The 26,146-nt window shown below is 39.5% G+C and overlaps 2 protein-coding genes across 4 annotated transcripts in view; one reads left to right on the top strand and one right to left on the bottom strand.

Annotated features, from left to right (window-relative positions):
* The first annotated feature begins 7,247 nt into the window (after window positions 1-7,247).
* Window positions 7,248-21,158, top strand: bace2 (beta-secretase 2). 2 transcript variants are annotated; one of them, XM_060875714.1, is made up of 9 exons: window positions 7,248-7,708; window positions 13,341-13,429; window positions 13,954-14,170; window positions 14,553-14,684; window positions 16,891-17,025; window positions 17,384-17,485; window positions 17,585-17,734; window positions 19,462-19,630; window positions 19,883-21,158. In XM_060875714.1, exons 1-9 carry the CDS (start codon window positions 7,430-7,432, stop codon window positions 20,119-20,121), a joined length of 1,512 nt encoding a protein of 503 aa, XP_060731697.1. In that variant the 5' UTR covers window positions 7,248-7,429; the 3' UTR covers window positions 20,122-21,158. The 2 variants fall into 2 exon arrangements, with proteins under 2 accessions (XP_060731697.1, XP_060731706.1); XM_060875723.1 differs by lacking the exons at window positions 17,384-17,485; window positions 17,585-17,734.
* Window positions 21,159-22,116: 958 nt separating this feature from the next.
* The window catches only part of atm (ATM serine/threonine kinase), a 48,666-nt gene continuing 44,636 nt past the window's right edge, over window positions 22,117-26,146 (bottom strand). Inside the window, exons 58-63 of one of the 2 annotated variants that reach the window (XM_060875694.1) lie at window positions 25,738-25,903; window positions 24,497-24,583; window positions 24,303-24,417; window positions 23,565-23,628; window positions 23,109-23,254; window positions 22,117-23,020 (exon numbers count right to left, since the gene is read on the bottom strand). In XM_060875694.1, coding sequence (XP_060731677.1) covers window positions 22,837-23,020; window positions 23,109-23,254; window positions 23,565-23,628; window positions 24,303-24,417; window positions 24,497-24,583; window positions 25,738-25,903 — 762 coding nt within the window. In that variant the 3' untranslated portion in view covers window positions 22,117-22,836. The remainder of the gene's footprint in view (window positions 23,021-23,108; window positions 23,255-23,564; window positions 23,629-24,302; window positions 24,418-24,496; window positions 24,584-25,737; window positions 25,904-26,146) is intronic. The other variant, XM_060875701.1, reaches the window with a different exon arrangement.

The following is a 26,146-nucleotide window of genomic DNA, read 5'->3' as shown; positions in this document are numbered from 1 at the left end:
AGGAACTAGGGGGCATGAGGGGGGCATTAGGGCACCAGTACTCAACCTCTCTCCATCCAGAGCACAGCTGTCAGAGCACAGATGGCTGGCAAGGGCAATACCTTGGAGATGCCACCCTCACCATGGCCCTCAAGAGAGATGTAGATAATGGGAGAGAGAGAGAGAGAGAGAGAGAGAGAGAGAGAGAGAGAGAGAGAGAGAGACTGTTGGGTAATATTGTGTGTAGAAGTTTGACACAATCAGTAATACAGATCTGAACTGAAAATATTTCATCTTTAAACATATTTCTAAGTTCCATAATTTAAAAGATGGAAAAAGAAGTTTGTAAACATATAATATTTAACAACAGTAATTAGTTTGCATTTTTATGGCACTCTTGTGTCTCATTTTAACAGATCAGTCATAATTCTATTTCAGGGTGCATGCTATTCTTATTTGAATCCAGTACTTAGCTAATGAGCATGCTTATGAGAACAGGGCTATAAAGACCGGATCAGTGAACAGAAAAATGAAATGAAACACAGTGAAAGCTGAGATAGTCTTCTGTTTGTCCAGGTACTCTCTAACCAACTGCAAAGTTCCTTTTATTTATTTTTTAAATAGGGTTGTTACCAGAACCATTTATTAAATCTATAGATGTATTAAGCCAATGAAGAAAATAAATCTGCGGCAATTCAACACAACTCAAAGCATGAATTGATGGTGTTAATTCTAACATGATACACATGATTTAATTCTCAATGAATGAAATTCTTTGATTATTACACATCAAGAAATATTCACAATAACACTGTGTGAAAGTCTCACTGGGATGACAGGTGTAAATGGACCTTTGATGTCTTTCAAATTAAAGTATTGTACATTTATATATGGTTTCATTTTTTATGCCCACATCAGTTTATTACAAAAAATGGCTGATATCTTTCTCGCTGCAGGTGTTCATGTTACTCTCATCCAAATAACCCCCAGCGTCACTGTCCAATAAAGACAATAGGAAATTACACAATAGGACATATGACACAACAATACACTTTGCGTTTACTGGGTTGACCAAAAGGTTTAGTGCTTAGAACATTTGGAATCTGAAGTAAACCCAGAATGAAATGGATGGTTTCGATGGTTTTTTTAGTCAGGGTGACAAAAGAAGAGTCGGTTTCTACAAAGAAAGAAAACATTATGTTTGCAGGTTTGTGCCTGTGCATTTTCCATCCAATGCATCATAAACAGGAGATGCTCTCACGCTCTCCCATCAGACAGAAAACACTGGGGAGAATTTCTAACCCTGACGCTGTCTCTACATTTCCTGGAGAATTGCTAGAGAAACAACACTGCTCTGCCTCTGGTTATTCTGCTTGTAGCATGTCAGCTACTGACATTCGAAAAACACCCACACACAGGGAGAGAGAAAGAGAGAGAGAGAGAGAGAGAGAGAGAGAGAGAGAGAGAGAGAGAGAGAGAGAGAGAGAGAGAAAGTGAGATGAGGTTAAGCTCAGCTGTCATAATAATAAGAGTCTAGGTTTGTGGCAGGTGGAAGAAAATTGAAGCTATTGGTATAGCTTCACAGCTTCACACAGACACACACACACACACAAAACAAAAACAACAACAAAAAAACAAGTACAGCAACGATGCTCAGACAGTCTGTGACATTCAAACAAGGCTCGATTGGTGTTAGGGGTCCAGATCATGCCAAGAAAACCATTTCCCCAGACCATTTCACTACCACCACTACAACCAGTCTGAACTGCTTACATAAAACAGTACGGGTCCAAAGTTTGGACCCTAAATAATCACAGCAGAAATTAAGATTCATTAGACAAGATAACATATTTTTCCATCTTGTGTCAGTGAGCCTGTGCCCATGCAGCCCATTAAACTCAAGGAACACAATGTCTTATTTACTGAGAAGTTTTCTGTCTCCAGGTTTGTGGTGTTTATTTGCGTTATTGTTGACTTCCAGTGAGCTTAATCCAGTCTGACCATTCTGCTCTGACTGCTGATATTTCCACCAATATAAGAATTAGCCTTCAGAAATGGACGTTATGTCTCTGAATCTGACAGCTGAGCTACCATCATTATTAAACCATCATTCAGAAAATGCTTATTGTTATTTTTTCTGTACCCATTTGTGTGAGTTAACCATCTCTTTGGATTAATCTTTAAACACACTCACTAAAAACTCTCACTCAGCCTAATTTAGCAAGCCATGCCAATATTGTACGCAGTGGGACTTGAGAACCCCTAAGGAGAAGCCATAAACATTCAGATGAGTGCAATGAATTAACAAATTGAGAGATACAAAGTAAAGAGAGAGAGAGAGAGAGAGAGAGAGAGAGAGAGAGAGAGAGAGAGAGAGAGAGAGAGAGAGAGAGAGAGAGTGTGTAAAAGAGAGAGAGAGAGAGTAAGAGAGAGAGAGAATGAGAATGAGGTAAAGAGAGACTGAGAGACAGAAAGATAGAGAAAGACCACAGGCAAGCATAAGACTTGGCATTAGACTGTAACAGAGCTCAGACACCTTCTGTGGATTCTCAGAGAATCTGTCAGACTTGGACTGCTGCTCTGATCACCAGCAACAAACAATGTCCCAATCTGCCTCATATAAAAGGGCCAAGGCTGGAAAAGAAGCTTTGGAGAAGAAACATGTGGACAGGTCATTACAGTGCACTCACCCAACCCCTTCGCAGCTTAATCCCAGATTGTGCACCTCCACTTCCCTGCCTGTAATTACACAATATACAATATTGCTTGGAAGATCCAAACAGATGTACTGCAACTAAAATAAGCATTATGAACTGGGATGGTTTAGTATTTCAGTTAGTATTAGGGTACAATTGATTACAGCTTTCTGATTACAGTATAGTATATTGTATAGGGTAGTAAAGTGTAGTATAGTGTAGTATATTGTATAGTGTAGTAAGTGTATTATAGTGTAGTATAGTTTAGTATGTCACTATAGTGTAGTATATTGTATAGTGTAGTAAGTGTATTATAGTGTAGTATAGTTTAGTATGTCACTATAGTGTAGTATATTGTATAGTGTAGTAAGTGTAGTATAGTGTAGTATAGTTTAGTATGTCACTATAGTGTAGTATATTGTATAGTGTAGTAAGTGTATTATAGTGTAGTATAGTTTAGTATGTCACTATAGTGTAGTATATTGTATAGTGTAGTAAGTGTATTATAGTGTAGTATAGTTTAGTATGTCACTATAGTGTAGTATATTGTATAGTGTAGTAAGTGTATTATAGTGTAGTATAGTTTAGTATGTCACTATAGTGTAGTATATTGTATAGTGCCATAAGTGTAGTATATTGTAGTATATTGTGTAGTGTAGTAAATGTTCATAGTAAAAAATGATACTACTGTAAAGCTGAATTCTGTAATTATATAGATAGATAGATAGATAGATAGATAGATAGATAGATAGATAGATAGATAGATAGATAGATAGATAGATAGATAGATAGATAGATATAAAACTACGTATGTTCCTTAAAATTTTATAACATCCTGTCCATCTCTCATGTCCCTACTGTACAGTCAAGGCAAATACTTTTAATGTAAATGTAGACAATATGCTTTTGGATCATGTGACTTGTGAAATCTAAGCTTGGATGATAACAAGACTTGGCGTTAGTGTGAAAAAAGAACAAAGTGTTCAGAGAAATCTCTGTCTTCCCTTCATCAGTGGCTCCAATCAGGACTTTCATCAGATTTTTTTGCACAACATGCATGTGAGCCTGGGTATTTTGCTAATCTGCTTTATTTACTAAACCATGCATTTAGGTTTTCTAAAGGAGCAACGCCATGATATTAAAGTACATGGCCCTCCTGTGGCCTTTTTATGTATGGCAAGAAGGGGAAAATCCATTTTGGGAGCAGGGGTAGAAATCTGCAGTATATGTTGCAGGGTCTATTGGCTATTTTAAGGTATTTATTAATAGAGACACAGATTCACTAATAGTGAACAGCTACTGATATTTAATTGACCAGTATACCATTAGAAAGAAAGAAAGAAAGAAAGAAAGAAAGAAAGAAAGAAAGAAAGAAAGAAAGAAAGAAAGAAAGAAAGAAAGAAGGAAGGAAGGAAGGAAGGAAGGAAGGAAGGAAGGAAGGAAGAAAGAAAGAAAGAAAGAAAGAAAGAAAGAAAGAAAGAAAGAAAGAAAGAAAGAAAGAGTTTACTTAATGTGTAGTTCTATTACATCTGTTCTCACTACAAGGGGTCATTGTTCAACACTTGTATGTGTCGATAATATTGTGATTGATGATCTTTGTATCTGCCCAACTATCTTAATAAAATCTTGTGACTACATTCTGCCCTAAAAATCTACCTTTACTCTGAATAATAGTTCTACAATCGGATTAATTCACGCAGTAATTACCTCTCATAGACTTGTAAGAGTGGATTAGTATCAGCTTTACTAAGATTTAAGCCGATGCTTAATCATTTCAGAGTTCATTTAAGAAGGTTGGCATGGCCACATACCTGCCATTGTCACTGGCATCAAGTCATAGATGGCTTCACCACATTAACTGAATATACATTACATGCCAGTGTCTTAGTGAGGTCTTTTTGCAGTGCATTGCTCCTCCCTCTCACCAGGAATTAGCTACTGCTGCTTGCATGGAAGCAATCACTCCAATCACTGCAGCCATACCAGCAGCCATAAATCTCTCAGCAAATACCTAAGATAGAATATAGGATAAATCCCCACCAGTTTGGTTTATAGATGACACCAGGCATGGTTGAAACAATCCATATTGGTGGACATATGCAATCAAACCAGGGCCTTCTGGTGCTTCACTAGCTCCAGTCAAAACTAATGTTGCCTGTTTGCACAACAAGTATGTGAGCCTGCTTTTTTTTTCTGCTAATCTGCTCAATTTTTTGCAACGAACAGAGAACAGGCATCGGATTCAAAATGCCAGAGCAGCTGAATAGATTGTTCAGATAAAAGCACCAACAGGCCACAATGTAGCTCATTGATTAGGTGATTGGCTCCTCATACAAGCTCTAAATAGACAGATATTGTGCTCTCTTACTCCTGGCAGATATCTCAGCACTCTAAATATAACAGCTAGACATCCAAAATATAAACAACATCTGCAGAGCCATTCCTAAAGGACAAGGAATGATGACGTATGAACGGTCAAGAAAATTCTTTAGCAGCTCTACATCAGGAGTTTGCATGAGGGGTGTTCTTGTGACTGAGCGGCAGTGTTATAAACGTAGGGTCTGACAAATTTCCAACCCCAACTAGGATTCAGACTTTTCATCTTGTCAGGATTCATCTTGTAGGAGATCCTTTATACCTCTTCAGACAAACAAAGACATGATGTTCTTATGGAAAGTATCATTGCAGACATACTTCTTGGCTCATCAACTCATCATAGGACTGGGAGAACTACCTGCCATTGCAATAAGCTTGTTCCAATGTGCTGACCAGATGGATCCAGGCTGACATTATGGACTAAACTTTCCTGTCTAAGGTAATATATCTTAAGCCTGATAAACAACCAATTAACTTTACAATACAGTGGTCAATCTAAAGAACAATCCCTACTGTGTGCAGTGCATACCATACAGTGCAATATGAGCACACCAGCTATTTGGTCTTAAAATCATCTATTCATCTGGAACAATGACTGTGGCCACCAATAGAATTTTATCTTAAATATGTAACTCTAACCTCTACCCTAACCTGTAATCTCTGAACTCGAGATAGCTGCAAGGGTTTCCTTGTCACTTGCAAACTTGGTTAAAAGATTCTAAGGGAATAATGGGCATTGATGATTCCTAATGTAAGTTCACCACATGACTTTGTGCTAAGGTTTTGAAATCTATGCACATAGTATGCATAAGATAGAATCTAGATGCTGAAACACCATCCCAGGATTTATCTGGAGTTCATATAACAGGTTTACATGTACATTTAAAAAATCCATACAGTACATTATCCATACCTTCTGATTCCCTGTTACAAATACAATTATACTGGACAAGTCTACTTTACGTTCTATAATCTAAAGTGGGTTAGGTAGCTTCAATGGGGAAAAAAATCATAATACAGCTTAAAGCAGAGGTTTACAGAGAAACCTGTGATTAAACAGCTGAGTGGACGCCTGCTAGAGCAACTTCATTCAGAACTAGCCAATCATGTGGCAGCCACTCGTGCATAAAATGCATAAAATGATCCAGATACTGGATAAGAGCTTTAGGTAATGTTCACATCAAATATCAGAATGGACAAACAAAAATGTCATCTCTGTTGTGACTTTGACTATGGCAGGGATGTTGTTGGTAGTTGTGCTTGTTTGAGTTGAGAATGTAGCCTTTGGTTGTTGTTGATTAGCATCATATCTGGCCAGTCACTTATACTCACAACAACCACTGTTGGCAATCTTTATTATTTATGCAACCAGTAGATGGAACATGGTTATATTTTAACTTCACAATGCAAATGAATGCCAACATTAGCCTGCTAAAAGCAAATTTGCTTTTGGGGCATGTTAATGTTTATATAAGAACAGCATTGTAGACACATCAGGTAAGATGATGTCATGACAGTGCAAGAAATGACATTGGTCTGGAGCCACACTTCCCAGTCCACAGTTTGGCCTTTGGAAATATCCACTGAGGACCACAACACCTAAACTCTCTCAGCTGAAAACTAATCTCTCTCTCTCTCTCTCTCTCTCTCTCTCTCTCTCTCTCTCTCTCTCTCTCTCTCTCACACACACACACACCCACACACCCACACACACACACACACACACACACACACACACACATGTACTCAATGACATTCTGGCACACACACAGTATGACAGGACTTTAAATTCACTCACTCAGTGTAAATTATATACTCTGTCCCTCTCTTTACAAATCCATTGTTTCTTGTATGTTATCCTGATTTTTACCTTATTCTAGTTATATTTTCCTGATTAGTTCTGATTATAGTTTCCTAATATAAATATAATTATGCACAATTACATGCTACAAATATTTCGACTATTTTAATGTAACATGAATAAATATATAAAACATATCACAAGTTTCAAGTAGTAAGAAAGATGAATAAAAATGACTAATAAAGTCGTCACATTTTGCTTCACTGGTCTAATTATTATTAGACAATCTACTTATTAATGAGGCAAAAAAACTGCACTGACTCTAAGAGTCACTCGTTCAGATCCATGCAGTTTTTGAGGCAGAGCTTCTTAATCGTCACATCCGTCAGATTGACTTCAGGAAGTTCTCCAGTGGAGCTGTTGTTCTCGTGTTATTCCGTGCAGCTTCTACAGGACTTGTCTAACATCTCATCACTAATTACTCAGAAGGGTCAGACATGGGCGAGAGGAACACGGCACCACTTTGTCTTCTGAACCGAGTTTGATCTTCTCTCTGTCCCACCAGCAGTATTTAGTTATGATGTGTGTCCGCAGCTTACCGCTGGTGTGTCTCTGGTTTTGGAGCTCACAGTCACTTTATCGAGTCCCTCTGAAGATGTTTAGTGGAAAGTTGGACTCGTCTGTGCTTCTGGAGCTCAGTTCCTTAAAGAGGAACCAGAGCGCGTCTGCAGACGGGTTGTCTTTCGCATTAGACCCAGCTGGAAACGTGAACTTCTTAAACATGGTGGACAATTTAGAAGGGGACTCTGGTCGGGGTTATTACTTACAGATGGACATCGGGACACCAGGACAGACAGTAAGTGGTTTTTATTAGAATATTTTGCACTGAACACATTAAGTTCAAACTGCCCTACAGGTCTACATGCTTTCGAGGGGGTTTTTTTGTTCAGTTTTTTTTTAACCTCATTGGTTATGAGGTCTCTATACCAGACATCTATACTGATAATACGTTCTAACTTGTACGTCCTGTACTAGAAAAAAATCCTTGTATGTGGAAACATACTTGGCAATAAAGACCTTTCTGATTCTGATTCTGATTCTGATTCTAACTTAATAATTATAGGTGAAATTCACCACTGTAGTCATTTTTTTTAATGAAATATCACAGACCCCACATCATTACTGTAGGAATCAGGACCATTAACCAGCAGAACATTAACATCAGGCTGTTTGTGTCTCTGAAGAAAATCATCTCACATCCGCTTGTAATTCATAACATCAGAAAGCTGTATTTCTATTTGTTTCTTTATAATTACAGTTATATTAATATATACTGTTAAGTGCTACTTGCCTCATCCTGTATTAAAACTTTCATAACCTTATACAAAGATTTTTGCTATTTAGGAACTATAATGTATTTTCTTTTTCCATGAATGTTCAGTTTTAATTTCTTTATCTTCTTATCTTTATAAAATGTGGAGTTGTGTTCTTTTGTCTTGTTGTAAGCTAATCAACATCATTTTGGAGAATTTTTGACAGCAAAGCTGGAGATAAATTATTAGCCAAATTAACAATGTTGATTTGTTTGTTATAATTTCTTGAGGTCTAAAATTCACATGTACGCTGTCTTCGAAGGTTTGCCGCTGAAATCTGAAGTATTGTTGTCTTATAAAGCAACCTGCTTATTTTTTTTACTCTCTAATGCAGTTTCTAGTTTATTTTATTTAGCACTCAGTTGAGTAACAAAAAATATCTAGTCCATGAACCAAGCAGAGATTTCAGATGCTCTGGTTCTCTGAAGCCTTGTGTAGACAGGATGTGAATAAGAAATACAAACATGGCTTTGTGGTATTGAGGGTAGCATGGTGCAGCATGTGATTTGAAAAACTATAATTGTACCCCTTGGGTAACACAAGGGAGACCAAGACTTTCCTTCATATGTCTGCTGTGGGCCTGAAAGCTGGAGCTCACATGAGTTCACATGATTACCAGGCAGGCAGCTGACTGAGATTACGACCAAAGGGAACATGTTCACCGGAAATGAATTATTCACTGCACACCTCTCAGTGACTCGGTGTTGTATGTGTTACTTGTAGATGATGAGATTACTTTTGGTGCAAGTGTTTTTTAAATGATTAATATAGTAAACAATCATGTGCTTTAAACGCAACAAGGATTAAAAACACAATTAGGACCTAGATCATAAATCCATTGTGCTGCTTATGAAATGATAGCAAAAAAACAGCCTGAATATAGAACATATGTAGACAAAAGAAGGCATTCACTTTCTTTTCCTATGAATGAAAATATTTTTAAAAGTAATATACTGTTAAATAACCAGCTTTTGGAAGTAAATACATGTTTTGTAAAGGATGATGCTGCGACCAGCATGTTTCACCAGGTAGTGTTCATCGGGTAATATACAGGTTGTGTTTATGTATGCATGTATGATTTTAGGTATTTTGTAAGAAAGGGCTTCAGTAATACAAGACAGTAAGAGAGATTGTCCCATGACCAGTTACTTAGTTACTTGCCAGATATTTCTGCAGCACTTTTAAAGTTGCTGTGAAAGCTCCCTCATAAGTTGTTGTCTTGTCTTTTCATGTTTTGAAGACATTTCCTGTTCTTTCTAACGTCATTGTGGTTCACCATTTTCTACACATCCTTGGGTTCTATGGTATAGCTCATATTTTTGAACTTTTTGTGTAACCCTCTTAATACATCTCATTGTTGAGCTCCTATAAATGCTGTATGGACCATGACATCAGCCTTCAGATGAAACCAAAAAGATGTCAAGCTCCAGATGAAAGATGTCTTAACAAGGACACAACTGATGCCTTTACCTGTGAAATATGTAGAGTTCTGTGTAAAAATCAACCTGGGGAAAAAGTAGGAAATTGATGATTATCAGATTAAATGTGTGACTGTGTGTAGATTAATGACAAAAAAGTAAATGTGATGCTTTTAATAATAAACATATGCATTGTGAAGGTAAAATTATGATCTTATGCCTAACTGAAAAATATTATGATTCTTCATCAAGAATTGTGCAGATTTAATTTCTAATAATTTGGCTGTATGATCCAAAATTCTGTCCAGAAATGCTGAGGTTAGAAAAGTATACAAGTGTGAATTTTGTGCAAAGCAGGCTGAGAGTTGGATGGAAACGATTCAGTGAATCATTTAAAATTCTGTAGCACATTGTCTTTGATAAGATATGTCTTTTTTTTTTTAAATTGTTACATAAAATAAAGACTGCATTTTATTTATGTCACCTATTTATCAGCCATAAGGTTGCAGTACAGAACATTTTATATAAACTTACAAAATAATGTTCCCTTGGTCACAAAGTGAGAACATTCCCTCTTCCTTTTCCTTCCTTGTCATCCCACAAGACCATGATCTCAGGCTACCATGTGATTTTCTTACGGTTCTCATGATCTCCACAACATGTGAACGCAGTTCAACTAGATCATGATTTGCTGATTGCTCTGTCTGTGCTGCTCTGTATGAAGTCTTCATTATCTCCTCTCACTCCTCTCATCTCCTCCTCAGATGACTAGACAGACTGACCCCGAATGATGCGAGTGTTTAAAACCCAATCCAAGAAGCTCAATGGATACATAATTAACGGTACTTATGTTAATTGACACCCGGCTTTTTAAACAAGACACTAATTGTCGAATCCGTCGAGGTCTGCTGAGGCGACGGCTGGAGTGGCTCGCATCTGCTAATTGTTACAAACAGGTAACAGATGCATGAACGGTGACAGAGAGCACCTGACAATTAGGCAAGGCATCTTGATGTGGGCCGATTAGCCTAGCGTGCAAAAGTGCTGGAGTGGGAGGATGAAGAGGAGAGGATAGGGACAGGGATCAGAGGAACATTAGGTAAGCAAGGAATGGAGATACCATCCAAGAGAAGTCAGAGTTAAATGGATGTATTTTTTCATATGAAAGTAGATACTCAGGAGTTGAAGAATTGGTGACAGTATTTGTTCATAAACTAAAATATGAAGCCGTGATCTTCCACCACTAATTTTGTGCAAGTTTATCCCAACAGCGGGAAAAACACTTTATTGACACTGAAAGAGTCTCGACTCATTTTGTATCAGACTTGCGATGATAAAATAATTTGTTTATACTGATTCAAAATGGGGGGACACGGTGGCTTAGTGGTTAGCACGTTCGCCTCACACCTCCAGGGTTGGGGGTTTGATTCCCGCCTCCGCCTTGTGTGTGTGGAGTTTGCATGTTCTCCCCGTGCCTCGGGGGTTTCCTCCGGGTACTCCGGTTTCCTCCCCCGGTCCAAAGAAATGCATGGTAGGTTGATTGGCATCTCTGGAAAATTGTCCGTAGTGTGTGATTGCGTGAGTGAATGAGAGTGTGTGTGTGTGTGTGTGGGTGTGTGTGTGCCCTGCGATGGGTTGGCACTCCGTCCAGGGTGTATCCTGCCTTGATGTCCGATGATGCCTGAGATAGGCACAGGCTCCCTGTGACCCGAGGTAGTTCAGATAAGCGGTAGAAAATTAATGAATGATTCAAAATGTTCGATAAGTCAATTTCCATTGTGTTGGTGGAACGGAACACAGTGTTCTGATCAAACAGGTGAAGATACTTCTGTGTATTAACTGTTCAGAAGATTTGTTCGATGTGAGTGAACACTGATGGAAACCAGAGCCTCGTATCTGTTAAGTTTAACCCGGAAAATGTGGGAAATTAATGCGTTCCTCAATGGGCTGAAACGTGCGAACATGCCAAAACAATGAGCTTTGAACTTTCTAGCTTCATCACCACAGTACATCTTAAACATTTGGTTTCTTTTACACAGCAGTTTCACTGCAAACACTTGGAACTAAGGAAACTAATTAAAAGACACATAAGCAAATAGCTGCAGGGTTATTAAGAAAAACTCATTTATTGAGAGAAGACAAACAAATGTTCTTCATTACGTCACCGTCACTTGAATAAAATCAGCATTTTTATTTTCCCTCTCCGTACGGTTTGATTGAGATAATAAGCCATTAAAATGAGCGGCGGCGTTGAAGTGCTTAACTGATTTGAAATGGGACAATGGGAGATGTTGGCGGCGTAGCGGAGCTCAGAGTCAGTGGGTTTATTATGATGGAGTTAACGATGAGGAATGTCTGTAATGGCCCCTCTGCCCACTCGGCAAGATGGCACTGCTCCGTTATCTCATTAGTTCTCCCTCGTTGAGCTGCTGCTCAGACAACATTATTCTGACTGCTGTGGCTTGCTTGTATGCGTCTGCCAAAACAGTAGCATGTGTGTGTGGAGAGAGGGAGGGAGGGAGAGAGGGAGGGAGGAAGGGGAGGGGGGGGGGGTTAGGGAGAAGGGGGGAGGGAGGGAAAGAGAGAGGGGGGATGTGCCAGCAGAGTCCCTGAATGGGATTTTCACAGTAGCTTGATGGTTAGTGTGTTGGAAAATTTGAGCAGGGTTTAGATCATTAGGGGTGTGTGTGTGTGTGTGTGTTTGTGTGTGTGTGTTTGTGTGTGTGTGTGTGTGTGTGTGTGTGTGTGTGTGTCCAACAGGGATATGAATATCTGACCTTTTTTGAATTTTGCGTGCATTTATCTAGTTCTCACAAAGAAACTTTTTCTTCCCCCAAATTTGCTTATTTTGTTTACACATTTAAAAGAATCACATTTCCTTATTTCGGTTCTGAGATTAAGGTTAGCTATAACATGGCATCAGTTAGATGGATTAATTATTAGGTCGGTGGAAGGTCCTCACAATGTTAGTAAGATGAAGAGTAAGAGTTTGTAAATTAAAATATAATAAAGTTATCAACAGTTTTTCCTTCATCTCTTTATTTGAGTCTTAAGCTTTGTTTCAACCTGCACAGATTTCTTGCTCGCAGTCTGTCAGAATTGGAGAAATGCACAGGATTCTATGTTTAAACTGTACTTTAAAGTGAAGACACGTCTAGGACTTTCTATTATATTGTACTTATGTTGATGAGGTCACAAACAACGACACGTCTTGGCAGAAAAATTGTGGTAAAAGTTCAAGAGGTTTGTTTGAGTTTGTTAATTTCTGCATTAGAAATCCTAAAGAGACTGATATTATACACAGTTTTCATTACAAGTAAATTAAGATACAAAAATTTCCTCCTGTGGTAACAGGGACATAAACTAAACAGTTCGAATAGACTAATTAAGAATAAATAAACAGCGCATGCTGTAAAATACATACAATTTGCAAATAAATGTGTAAGGCCTTGATTACTGAGCTGCATTTATATCACACACTAACGTGTATGAGTTGTAGTGTACGTATATAAGCGCTGCTAATCATACACGTGATAAATTCCCATGCTGTTGGAGTCATAGTTAGTTCTTAATCTTTTATAAAGTTTGCTTTTCCTGACAGCTCAGCTAAGCTGTGGATCTCAGGGCAGGAGTTGAGTCAGGAAATGATTCATCATATTTATCACCATGCTTACTGTTGGTTTGTTTGTGCTTTCAGCTGAATATACTGGTGGACACTGGGAGCAGTAACTTTGCTGTAGCTGCTGCACCACATGCCTACGTTTCAGCATACTTCAACAGAGCTGTGTAAGATCACGTCTCATTTCCTCACTTTGTCTTTATGATGATTATAAATCGTGTGAGAGCCGTGAAACTCTTTCCTGAAAATTTGTTCCTTTAAACCAGTGAGTGCACCTGCATGTGTATTTGTTCCACTTTGAACACAAACACAGACTATTCTGTACCAAACCAGACATTTGCACTAAATGATGGTTTCAAGTTCTAACTGAAAAACTGACATTTCAGTCGGACACTTGATCCACACCCAAGTCACATTGTTCTCACCTGCCACACTAGGGACAGTCCAGTGTTCGATTCAAACAGACTAATCATCACATTTAAACTAGCACTTAAAAACTTCAGTAAACAAAAAAAAAAAACAGTTGTATTTGTTGCTGTATTTCCTCCCTGGAGAAGGATGTCTGCCAAATGCCGTAAATGTAAATGCACCCTCAGGCTTAAATCCCCGGTTGCACCTCACGTTTATGCTGCAGTTGATGTAATAGATCGGCAGAAGCTCTAATCTGAAGCCTGTATGATCTGCTCCTCAGCTCCAGTACTTATAGAACAACTGGCAGGTCTGTGTCAGTCAGATACACTCAGGGTGACTGGCAGGGAGATCTGGGCTCCGACTTCATCACAATCCCTCAAGGCCCCAACGGCACCATCTTGATCAACATCGCTGCTATCTTAACCTCAGACGGCTTCTTCCTCCCTGGCATCAAGTGGCAGGGCATCCTAGGACTGGCATACCCCTTACTAGCTCGGGTAAGACAAAAGAAGGAAGTGTTTTTCTGTGGAGTGTCGGTGTGTGTTTGTTTAACAGCAGCCTGGTCTGTGACACGATGTCGTAACCGAACTGTTCCAAGGCGTGGCCGTTGTTTTAGTGTTAAATTACAGATTTATAACCTGCACCATTGCAGTCGCAGAATCCAGCGCAGGATGTGAAGACATAAGTTACTTCTGTTGTTCTGTTGAAAGCCAATTATAAGAAATAACGTTTATTTCTTTTAAATTTGAGCAATGTAAGATTTAACATTTGTGACAAACTTATATTTCCACTTCACAGAGCAGATTTTGCTGCATGATAATTGTACATTACAACCAAATCAAATTGAATCAAAACACTCTTTGTTGTTCTTTCTCTCAGCCAGACTCATCTGTGGAGCCCTTTTTTGACTCTCTAGTGAAGCAGATCGGCATCCCAGATGTTTTCTCTCTCCAGATGTGTGGAGCGGGATTCTCCACCAGCACTGCCACAAAACCAGCAGATGGGAGTTTGGTGAGTTTTTGCTCATCCATGCAACTACATGCTGCTGTATTTACACTGATCTGCAACAGCCGGAGCAGCTGGGAACATCTGGCACAACTCCAGCTTAAACCTGCATAAGTGCACTAATAAATTCTCAACATTGCACAAATTCACAGATTTTTTTGTTGCATTTAAATTTTACATATATTAATATTTAGATAATGGCATCAATATGAAAACTTTCCCAGTGGTTTATTTTAATTTGAACTAAAAATACAAAAGATATAAAAATATAAAACTATAACATAAAATTAAGCTACTGAAATGATGAACTGCAGTTTATACAAACTATAACAGCTGAACTGTCAAGGTTTATATATATATATATATATATATATATATATATATATATATATATATATATATATATATATATATATATATATATATATATATATATTTATTTATTTATTTATTTATTTATTTATTTATATATTTATATATTTGGGCCCAGAGCCACCAGAGGTCCCCAGAGCTGCTGTGAAATAAAAGGAATAAAACACAGTGATGTGTACGTATATACAGTGTTAAAATATTTTAGCATCATCATCATGCTGACCAGAACATCTGGCAGCATTCTGCACAATCCCAACCTAAAGTAGAGCGTCTCCACGCCACACGATTCCTCGAGGCCAGGTTTGAACACTAATAAGCCATGAGTGGGTTGGATTTTATCACAAGGATCAAATTATCCTGCTGCCCGAAATCATATAAACTAAAAGCCCTCAAGGGCAGATGAGATTCACCAGCTGCATCTTAAAGAAACATGAGAGCTCGCTGAGTCCCCATGTGCCTTAGTGCAGCTCCACGACACACACACACACACACACACACACACACACACACAGAGGAGAGTGCATCTCGTTAGTGAGTGGCTAATTAAGCTACAGAGAGCCTCCAGCTGAGCGCACGGTCTGTTAGCAATATGGAAGTGTTTAAAGTGGAGGCGGCTGTTTCACCTGTTGAGATGAGCAGATGGATGATATGAATCTGTGCTCTAGTTTCTCCTCCCACCTCATCAGAATCTCTCTCTCTCTCTCTCTCTCTCTCTCTCTCACTACAATAATCATGGACTACAGAACACAACAAAACATAACTTCTCGAGTGTCTCCTGTTCACACAAAGCTGATCCAAATTCGATATAACATGCAGATTTGCACTTCTCTCTCATCTTCCCTTAAAATTCCATAAAAATGCACCAATGAAAGTGTTACCCTGTGTGTGTATTGTTTTTCACTCTTGTAATCAAATGATCAGTGGTGACTGAAGGTGTGCAGAGATTTTCATGTAGTCTTGTAGGTATCCACAGAATACGTCCATTAAAGGGACATACAGCATAACATGGCAGTCATCAGTCGCTCAACAGCCGATTCAGTTACACGGTGAATTAAAAGCATCTCCAAACATCTCCATATCATGATGCTCCCACCACCGTGCTTCACATTGTTCTTGAGCTCATACACAGTCTCCAAACATGCCTCCAAAGTGCTAAATTGTTCTGTTTTCATGTTTGTGTAACCAGAATATATTACAAGAGACCTGATTTGTCAGTGATTTTATGCATCATTGCTGTGTTCATTTCTTTAGTGTGGAGTTTAGGAAAAGTGTATTAGAGTTAAACTTACATTATTTGTAGTGTAATAATAGTTTTTATATCAGGAGCTTGTGTTAATCACAGACCTTTCAGGTATTTAACCAAAAACCCATTCAGAAAACCCTCTGATTTTGCTGCAGAAATGTAAACTCATTTCCATGTTTTAAGTCTCACACCACTCCATATCTAGCACTGAAGTCCCACGATGCATAGCAGTTTGTGTAAATGTAAAATGTTTATTGACCACCAGCTTGTTTGTTTTATCCACAACAGAACACTTCCTAGAACACAGAATTTGGTGGCTTCAGGTATTTTAGGTATCTTGCTCATGTTCATTAGGAGACAGTAGAAGAGTTTGTAGTTTTAACTGATTTATGTAGTACATGTATATTTTCACTATATAATAATTAAAATGAAGAGTCTTACATCATTAAACAGAAATGCTGATGTGGTCCAGGCAGGACTGGAGTTCGATACTCCAGCTGTGTATTATATCAGTTCTAGAGGTTTTTTTAAGGCAAGGTTTAATCATAATATGTAATAAATCCTCCTTATTGTCATTTCTGTTTCCACACGTTTAAGATCATGGGAGGACTCGAACCAACACTGTACCTTGGCTCAATGTGGTATACTCCCATCCTGCAGGAGTGGTACTACCAAGTTGAGGTCTTGAAGCTAGAAGTTGGAGGTGAGAATCTGAACCTGGACTGCAGGGAGGTAAGTCACTTCATGCTGTAAGAATATCTAGGTTTCTTCCCTTTTCTCTCTGTTTGTTCCTGTGCTTGAACAAATCCAGCTGTGAAAGCATGAGGGAGAAACAGATTATGTGACCTTATAAAAAAAAACTCAAATGATTTTCCTTGGAAATTCTTCTGAAATGATTGGCTGTGATTGTACTGTCCAAGGCTACAGAGACTGAAGCGAACACTGCATTGAATTACCTGTTGTGTTAATGTGAGCTTGGTGTGTTTATGAAAGCCTGAGAAAAGAGAATGCAGCTTTTGTCTGCGACTTGACTGTCCTTGACTAAATTCTGTATGCGTTTTTTTTTTTTTTTTTTTTTTTTCTCCCCCAGTATAATTCAGATAAAGCCATTGTGGACAGCGGGACAACGTTACTGCGTCTTCCTGAGAAAGTGTTTGACGCTGTCGTGGAGGCCATCATACATATGTCAATAGTACGATATGTCAATAGTGGCTTTACGTGTGAAAATTACAAATTAAATTGAAAGCCTCGATGTCTTAGACATATAAAACACCATATTCTGTTGATCCAGATCCAAGACTTCTCCTCTGGGTTCTTCTCTGGGACCAAGCTGGCTTGCTGGGTGAAAGGCGAGTCACCGTGGGGATTCTTCCCTAAAATCTCAGTCTACCTCAGAGCAACCAACACTAGCCAGTCATTTCGCCTCACAATCCTTCCACAGGTCAGAGTCATGCTGACAGAATAGAAAAACTCTCTGTATGATGATGCTTTTTTAATCATTTTTGATGCCTCATAATATTAATAGCAAAAAACCACAGCAGTAGGACTGTTAATATACAGTCCTACTGCTGCATATAGACTATTCATAATAATAAAGATTAATTTTAACAGGTAAATTGGATGTTGTTTTTAACCCTAATACTAAGTCGGTTACACATTTTGCTATCAGTAGAAGAGGCATTTATGTGTGACTCATACAATAGACTACAGTGAATTCTCCTATTTCAGCTTGTTCGGAAGTTGGGGTCAGACCACAGGGTCAGCCATAATACAGCACCCCATGAACAGTGAGGGTTAAGGGCCTTAATTAAGGGCCCAGCAGTGGCAGATTGGCAGTCCTGGGGCTTGAACCCCTGAACTTCTGATCAGTAACCAGAGCCTTAAACATTGAGCCCCCACTAGATATTTAAGGAGAATCTGCTAACCTGCTGTCAAATAAGATCTAAACCTGTATGTCTCTCAAAAATGTCTTCACTGTTCAGTAAAATCTCATGATCAGTAGCTAATATCAATGTCTCCAAGACAGAAACGTCTCCTCGGCCTGAGGCAGCAGTAGGTCAGTGATAACTCTGAACCTCTGTAGGTCTTCATCAAGAACATATTTGCATTCATGTGTGTTTAGATTTGCTGAAAGTCTGGAACATGCAGCTTTCCCAGAAGCTCAACTTAATGCCTTTTATTTTATTGAACACCAGACGGCTTGTTCGTGAAATATGAAGATTAATCATTTACAGCTCCACCTTAAAGAGTAACTGAGCTAAATGGGATCTGTGGTAGATGAAAAACCAGCAAACCTGCAACAGTGAAATGGACGACTGAAAGAATCCTCTCCTGTTTTAAACAGCAGTCTGTGAAGGGCCTCGACGTACTTCTGTAGTGCAGGAGAACGAAGAGACAGTTATGTTTCAGATCATGATGATGATTAAAGCGGACCAGACATTATCTTTTATACTGGATTATGATTTTGATATTTATATAATAAAGGCTGAAGCAGTAATAGCTGCTTGTCAGGTATAAACTCATCATGATTTGCTCCTTTGAAAGGAAATAATAATAAAAAAAAAACATATTTTGTCTGACACTTTTCTGCAAAACTGTTAAATAACAAGACACAAGCGTCCCAGGAAAAAGAGCAGTCTTAGTTACTGTGGTTCAAATCAGAGTGTTTGTTCCTGACATCTCCTCAGCACTGGTCTGGTTTCAGACTCACTTGAACCCCGATGCAGCGCCGGCGTCATCACAGTAGGGTGTGAAGAAGACTACGTGACATTTCTTATTATTTTGGTGTTATTATACACAGTAAGGCATCTCACCTCTGTGTTCCTGTCTGTGTTTCTCTTACACGTGTGTTGTGGAAAGTAATGATGTCGTCATCCACTAACACACACACAGGTTTATTCACTTGCACACGTGCAGCCCCGAATATGAGCTGTGTTCACTTTCACAGGAATCACAGCACAGTTCCAGTGCAACTGAAACTCACCACTTTCACTAGAAACTAAAATGTGATTCAGAATAAACCTGCAAAAAAAATGTCGAGAGCACAAAGTTCTGACTTCTTCATGTTGTCCTGGCTTATAAACTTTCATATGTTTATTGTAATATGCACCATGTGTTTGTAATCAAGTGCTTTGTGCATATTGAGGCTTGATTCTCGTCTGTCTGCAGCTCTACATCCAGCTGGTCACAGACATTGACGGTTCACTTAACTGCTTCCGATTCGGCATCTCGTCCTCCACCAATGGGCTGGTGATCGGCGCAACAGTCATGGAAGGCTTCTATGTGGCTTTTGACCGCGCCCACAAGCGAGTGGGTTTCGCCGTAAGCACGTGTGCTGGTGAGGAAGCTCAGGTCCTTTTAACCTCATGTTTTTTGCTATGTACTAATAAGAGATCTATTGACTTTCACTTTTGATTCTACTTCCACATGCTGCATGACCATGTTTTTGGGTAGGACACAAATGAGAATAGAAATTTTGCCACAGTTATTCTACCTTTTTTGAACAAAGTGTTTGAGGTCACATATCATTTGTCTGTGAGATAAGATTGGATTTGTTGTTTATTTGTTTAACCTTTTCCCACAATTCCAGAAAGCGACGGTGTCCCTGTGGCGGAGATAACTGGCCCGTTCCTAGCTGAGGGTGTGGCGGCAGGTTGTGTAGGCAGCCTCCAGGAGCCTTTAATGTGGCTGGTGGCCTATGCACTGATGGTGCTGTGTGCCCTGGTACTGCTCATCCTCCTGGCACTGATTGTTTTGCCATCCATACGGAGGCGACGGGACGGAGAGATCACAGATGAGTCCTCACTAGTACGCAATCGCATCAAATGATGCTGTGCCTAAAAATAGGAGTGTTCGTCATTCCTTGGGCTGGGGGACACACGTGAGGGAGACTTTCCTCTGACTGAAATCGGGTTCCTGTTGATTGTTTAGTGTTAGAAATTTGAGTTCATTTGAAGACTCTTGCGGTTACTACTGAAATGAGGTTGGGATTCTGGTACTTCTATTAAAATGTTTTTTTTTTTTTGTTTTTTTTTTTGTTAATTATTAAAATGAAAAGATAAAATAATTTGCTACTAATATTTTCCCACTGGTTCTAAATACATTTTACACGATGGTGCAGCATCACAGCTCCATGGTCCACGGTTCCACTTACTGTTTTGCCTCAAGTCCATATGGGTTCCCTTTCACTTCTCAAACATGCCAGTGGATTAAAGACTAAACTGCACCAAGAGTTTCAGGAGTGAGTGCATGGTGTCCAGCGGTGGACTGGTATACAGGTGTATCCTCCTCTTCACACACAGCGTTCCCAGGATCGGCTCCGGATCCGCTGCAACTCCGACCGGGATGTAAAGCACTTGATGAACGAAACAAACTGCAGGAAATCGTGTGCACATTGCATTCTAAAATGTTTAACAGGAAGTTAAATCGTCTCAGTTTTAGTGATTATTTAAATAATAATGCATTTGTTTTTAGTTGTTTATGTTAGTTGTATACACAATTTACATTTGTGTATATTTCACGATAAAAATCAACACATAGGAAGCATTAATAGGTGGAACAACTAAGTGGAAATAATTACAAGATGAACTGATGCCAAAGAAGCTGATATGAACTCCGACACTTAATTATTGATGTGTTAATGATGTTACTGAGATTTTTATCTTCTGTACAATACAGTATTTTTTTTAATTATTATTACATGAATAATTGATTGTCTGATGATGAATGGACTAAAATCTATAACATGGACATTCTGAACAATCACATACTATATAAATACTGCACACAAACACTGTACAGTGCCAGATGAAAATTCCATTGTTTTTGTTTTTCTACTCAAAATGTTCATTAAACACTGAATAAGATGTAGGTGTGGTGTTAATGCTTAACGCTAAACTGATTATTTCTGATAAGCCGCACAACTGAAGTGTCTGAATTATTTTTTCTTGCTGAGCTTCTAGGAGCTTTAGGTTCAAGTTACTACAGTAATGAGAAGAAAACCGGGTTCTTCAGCAGTTCTTTGCCTGGGTAACGGTTGAGGAAGAGATGAACCTGTGTTCCAGTATTTTTTGTATTAATCAGTATTGAGAGTAAAATGAGCCACTTGGTGTTGAATACAACAGTTTATCTGCATCACAAATACTTTACATTTTTCATTTGTTTGTTGTGGAGCCACCTGCTGGTGTGTGTAGGGAATTACACATGAGTGTCAGGATGATGATGATGATGATGATTATTATTATTCTCTCTCACTCATTTTCTACCGCTTATTCCGAACTACCTCGGCGTCATCAAGGCAGGATACACCCTGGACGGAGTGCCAACCCGTTGCAGGGCACACACACACTCTCATTCACTCACACAATCACACACTACGGACAATTTTCCAGAGATGCAAATCAACCTACCATGCATGTCTTTGGAGCAGGGGAGGAAACCGGAGTACCCGGAGGAAACCCCCGAGGCACGGGGAGAACATGCAAACTCCACACACACAAGGCGGAGGCAGGAATCGAGCCCCCAAACCCTGGCGGTGTGAGGCGAACGTGCTAACCACTAAGCCACCGTGCCCCCTTATTATAATAATTATTATTATAGAAATTTTCTAGCCAGTATGACAAGAAGCTTGTGAATGACTGTGAATTATTAAGTGTCTCAGTTTATAAATCAGTTGTTCACAGATAATTAACACACATTTTTGGTGTGTTACTCTTTCAGTAATTAACAATTCAGTCAAGCACGTAGGACAGATTTGAATACCAAGCTGTGTGTGTGTGTGTGTGTGTGTAGTTTGCAGGAAACAAAATGTGCTGAATTCTGTAAGCTGTTGCACTTTTTCTTTATTATGGTGTCTTGTGGACTACATGTAAATATCTGTTACGTAAAATAGGGCAGAACTAAATAAATCACAAAATGCTATTTTTCCCTCTTGTTTTATTTAAATGATTAACTTTTTTTCAGATTCTGCAATGTGTTTTACTGCCATGTAACTGGTTTAAACTGGATCCAGTACTAATGAAGCCCTGAGCAATGTGGAAGCAGATTTCATCATTTTCTCTCAATTAATTTTCAATATATAACAAATATATAGGATTTTGTATGAAAAGAAAAATCAGGGGTTATCAAAAATATTCGTCATTTAAGGGCGGATGGGGGGTGAGCGAGAAACACAGAAATGACAACATGAAGACAATAAACACTGATTAAAAAGTAGAACTTCAGCCACATGCAAAAATTTACATCCCCACAGCTTCCAAGTGAAAGGAAGTGGAGGGAAAATAAGTATTCATGCAATAAAGTAGAATAATGTAACTAAGCATTTTAAATTAAAGGTACACAAATTTCTGCATTCAGCTGTACATACAAACACTAAACACACAGTGCAGGAATTCCTGATGGTACAGATACAGTAGATGAGGAACTTCTGCTCATTTCACAAAACTCTTATTTGTGTGCATGAGAATGAGAGTAAGTCCAGATACAAGATAATGACAACTCAAGAGCAGGTGTGTGTGTGTGTGTGTGTGTGTGTGTGTGTGTGTTTCACACCCATGCCTGCCACCCAGGGAAGAGGCGGCTCAGGTTTTTGGGGTCCATGGCCTGTTGAATGAGGAGGTTGACTTGTCCCCCGACACTGAGCACAGTTCCCTCCTCCACACCTTTGAGTTTCTCCTGCAGCCTCAGCAGCACTCGCTCCGCCACCTTGTTGAAGCTCTGGCTGTCGCTGCTGACACACAAAACAGCAACAAACATGTGGTTATAATAAGGATGTATTAATATCAGGATGATATTTTTCTATAGTCTGGGTGTTAAACCTGTGTCTGCGGTGGGTTTCAGGTTCCTCTCCTGCTGGTGTGGGGTTCAGGGTGGCGTTTAGCTCGGCCTGCTCGTCCTGCTGCTGCAGATAGAAGGCTTTAAGGGGGTTCATGGTCCAGTCGAACAAGGGATCATACAGCAACACCTGCAAATCAAAACACACACACACACACACACGTACGCACATGCGCGAACACGTGCACACACGCGCGCACACACATACACACGCACGCACACACGTAAACACGCGCACACGCAAACACGTGCACACACACGCGTACAGGCGCACACACACAAACACGCACACACACACGCGCACAACAGGTGCACACACGCAAACACAGGGACACACACACGCACACACATGCACACACACACACGCACACACACACACACATTAGGTCTGAACTATGGTTCCAGATTCTGTGGATGACCTGACTGCTCTTCCCCCTCACCTCCACTATGGTCAAAAGAACCTCCTGAGAATTCCTCATGACCTCCATGGTCTTCTCACAGCACCTGAGTTAACAGACAGCAGAGAAACTTTACTTACCTTCATTAATAACTGCCTGATAACGTGACATAGCCTACAATGTTCTTTATGTGGATTATTGTTATAGTGACTGTATTATCACGATACACCTGTGAGTTTTTACTCAATGTGTTTTGAAGGCAGCAAAGTGTTAATTCCACCATTTTGTACAATGTTCTTCAGAAGGTATAAAATGTGCTTTAGCTGAATGTGTTGCAATGATGTAATGTGTCTTGGTCCAAAGCTACAGAAAATCTGCAGTGATTCTGAAAAAAGTTCAAGTTTTCAAGTTCATCCTAAAGAACTCAGAACTCTCTAATCATACAATATATAATGTTCCTTATATTCTCGGCTTAATAAACATGAATGTGGGATTCAGATCTGGACACTGCTTTTGTGGCCTACAACGGTTTACATGTTAGGTTATGGTCATGGCAGAGGAAGTCATGTCGCTGTTTTGTAAGTGGAATTCATGACAGCACCATCAGCTACAAACCAGCCCAATGATCCAATGCCATATTTTCCATATGAAGCACTGCAGTTCTAATAAAACCATAACAGCTCATGAAGTCGCTCACATGAAGGTTTTCACTTGTTCTTCTCGCTGCATGCCATGGAGGTGGCATCAGAATTAAAACCTCAAAGCAGATAAAAAGCTGACCTTCTGAAGACTCCCTCTACACCGTTGATGCCCATCCCATCCACAATGTCTCTGGACAGCCTGAAGGGCACAGTCTCTGGAGTGGGTAAGATCTTCCCTTGCTCAAAGGCAACTCCTGCCAAACGAATCATGTCAGTTTAAAGCTGAATGACAGACAAAACAGGAAGAGTTTCGTTTTTTGCCCCAACACTCACCCAGGTCTATGTGCACCAGCTCGGCCGTCTGCTCGTCTATCAGAATGTTCTGGATGTGTCGATCACCCAACCCCACGATGTAGCCCACTGTGAGGAACCGCCGTTAAGAATGAATAAACAAATCATCCACAACCAGGGCTTCAAAATGGCCAAACAATGAAACCAGTGTTTTTTTTTTACCAGGAGCAAAATATGCAACAGAAAATGTCCTCACACAACTTTCTGGAACAGAAACCTTCATTATTATATAAAATCTTTGTTACTAGTTCATAATATTTGTTTTTCATTCCAGTGGAAAAATAGAAAGACACGATAAAGACAGCAGAACTTGTTCACCGCGTTTCACACTGAACTTACTCTCGAGTTTTGTCCCTGAGTGCAGGAATGTTTCACACGTGTCATGTAGACGTTACAGACGTGTTTCACCCAGCGTGTGGACCTCACATTGTGGTGCCGAGCGTGAAATGATGCAGTGTTTGAATGTTTTATGGTAGAGTTTTAGTGACAGACACACAATCACGTGTTTAGTAACAGACACACAATCACGTGTTTAGTGACAGACACACAATCACGTGTTTAGTAACAGACACACAATCACGTGTTTAGTAACAGACACACAATCACGTGTTTAGTAACAGACACGCAATCACGCGCTTAGTAACAGACACGCAATCACGCGTTTAGTAACAGACACACAATCACGCGCTTAGTAACAGACACGCAATCACGCGTTTAGTAACAGACACACAATCACGTGTTTAGTAACAGACACACAATCACGTGTTTAGTAACAGACACGTAATCACGCGTTTAGTAACAGACACACAATCACGTGTTTAGTAACAGACACGCAATCACGCGTTTAGTAACAGACACACAATCACGTGTTTAGTGACAGACACACAATCCCGCGTTTAGTGACAGACACACAATCACGTGTTTAGTAACAGACACACAATCACGTGTTAATGACAGACACACAATCCCGCGTTTAGTAACAGACACACAATCACGCATTTAGTGACAGACACACAATCACGTGTTTTTCATTTTTAAAATGGTTTGTTGGTCAGCTGATGTACTCGTCCACACTGTGCGTCCATACCTACAGAGGACGTAGCCACACTGTGTGTCCATACGTATAGAGGACGTAGCCACACTGTGTGTCCATACCTATAGAGGACGTAGCCACACTGTGTGTCCATACCTATAGAGGACGTAGCCACACTGTGTGTCCATACCTATAGAGGACGTAGCCACACTGTGTGTGTACGCCAGCCTTTTCTCCATCCATACAGCGGGGTCCAGGAATCTCTCCATGCAGAAATAACGGAAAACCGGGCGAAAGTTCTGGCACACCTCCATGTACGCCTGCAGCTTCTGGTCAAATTCCATCTTCTGAGCCTCCTATATGACCATCACATAAATCTCACAGTTAAAACATTATTATTATTTACAGCAGCACTGATCCTAACATCGCTACTCATGACGCTTAACGTATCACAGACATGTTATTATTATTAGCGAATTGTTCTGAAACAAGCCGTGATCGCTGGTGTTAATTAAAGGCAGCAACTTTATTGTTCAAGTAAATTTGCATTAATTACATTTATGTGTTTATATGATGCTTTTATCCACAGCGACTTACAA

Source organism: Tachysurus vachellii, chromosome 1, assembly GCF_030014155.1.
Source record: "Tachysurus vachellii isolate PV-2020 chromosome 1, HZAU_Pvac_v1, whole genome shotgun sequence".
Taxonomy (NCBI): Eukaryota; Metazoa; Chordata; class Actinopteri; order Siluriformes; family Bagridae; genus Tachysurus; species Tachysurus vachellii.
This window is presented reverse-complemented; position numbering and strand designations above follow the sequence as displayed.

What these genes read in the sequence shown, in the direction of transcription:
- bace2 (XM_060875714.1), top strand. Translation starts at nt 7,430, where the DNA reads ATGATGTGTGTCCGCAGCTTACCGCTGGTGTGTCTCTGGTTTTGGAGC. An exon ending in CATACCCCTTACTAGCTCGG is followed by an intron (nt 14,171 to 14,552) that starts GTAAGACAAAAG and finishes TCTTTCTCTCAG; the next exon opens with CCAGACTCATCTGTGGAGCC. An exon ending in CCATCATACATATGTCAATA is followed by an intron (nt 17,486 to 17,584) that starts GTACGATATGTC and finishes CTGTTGATCCAG; the next exon opens with ATCCAAGACTTCTCCTCTGG.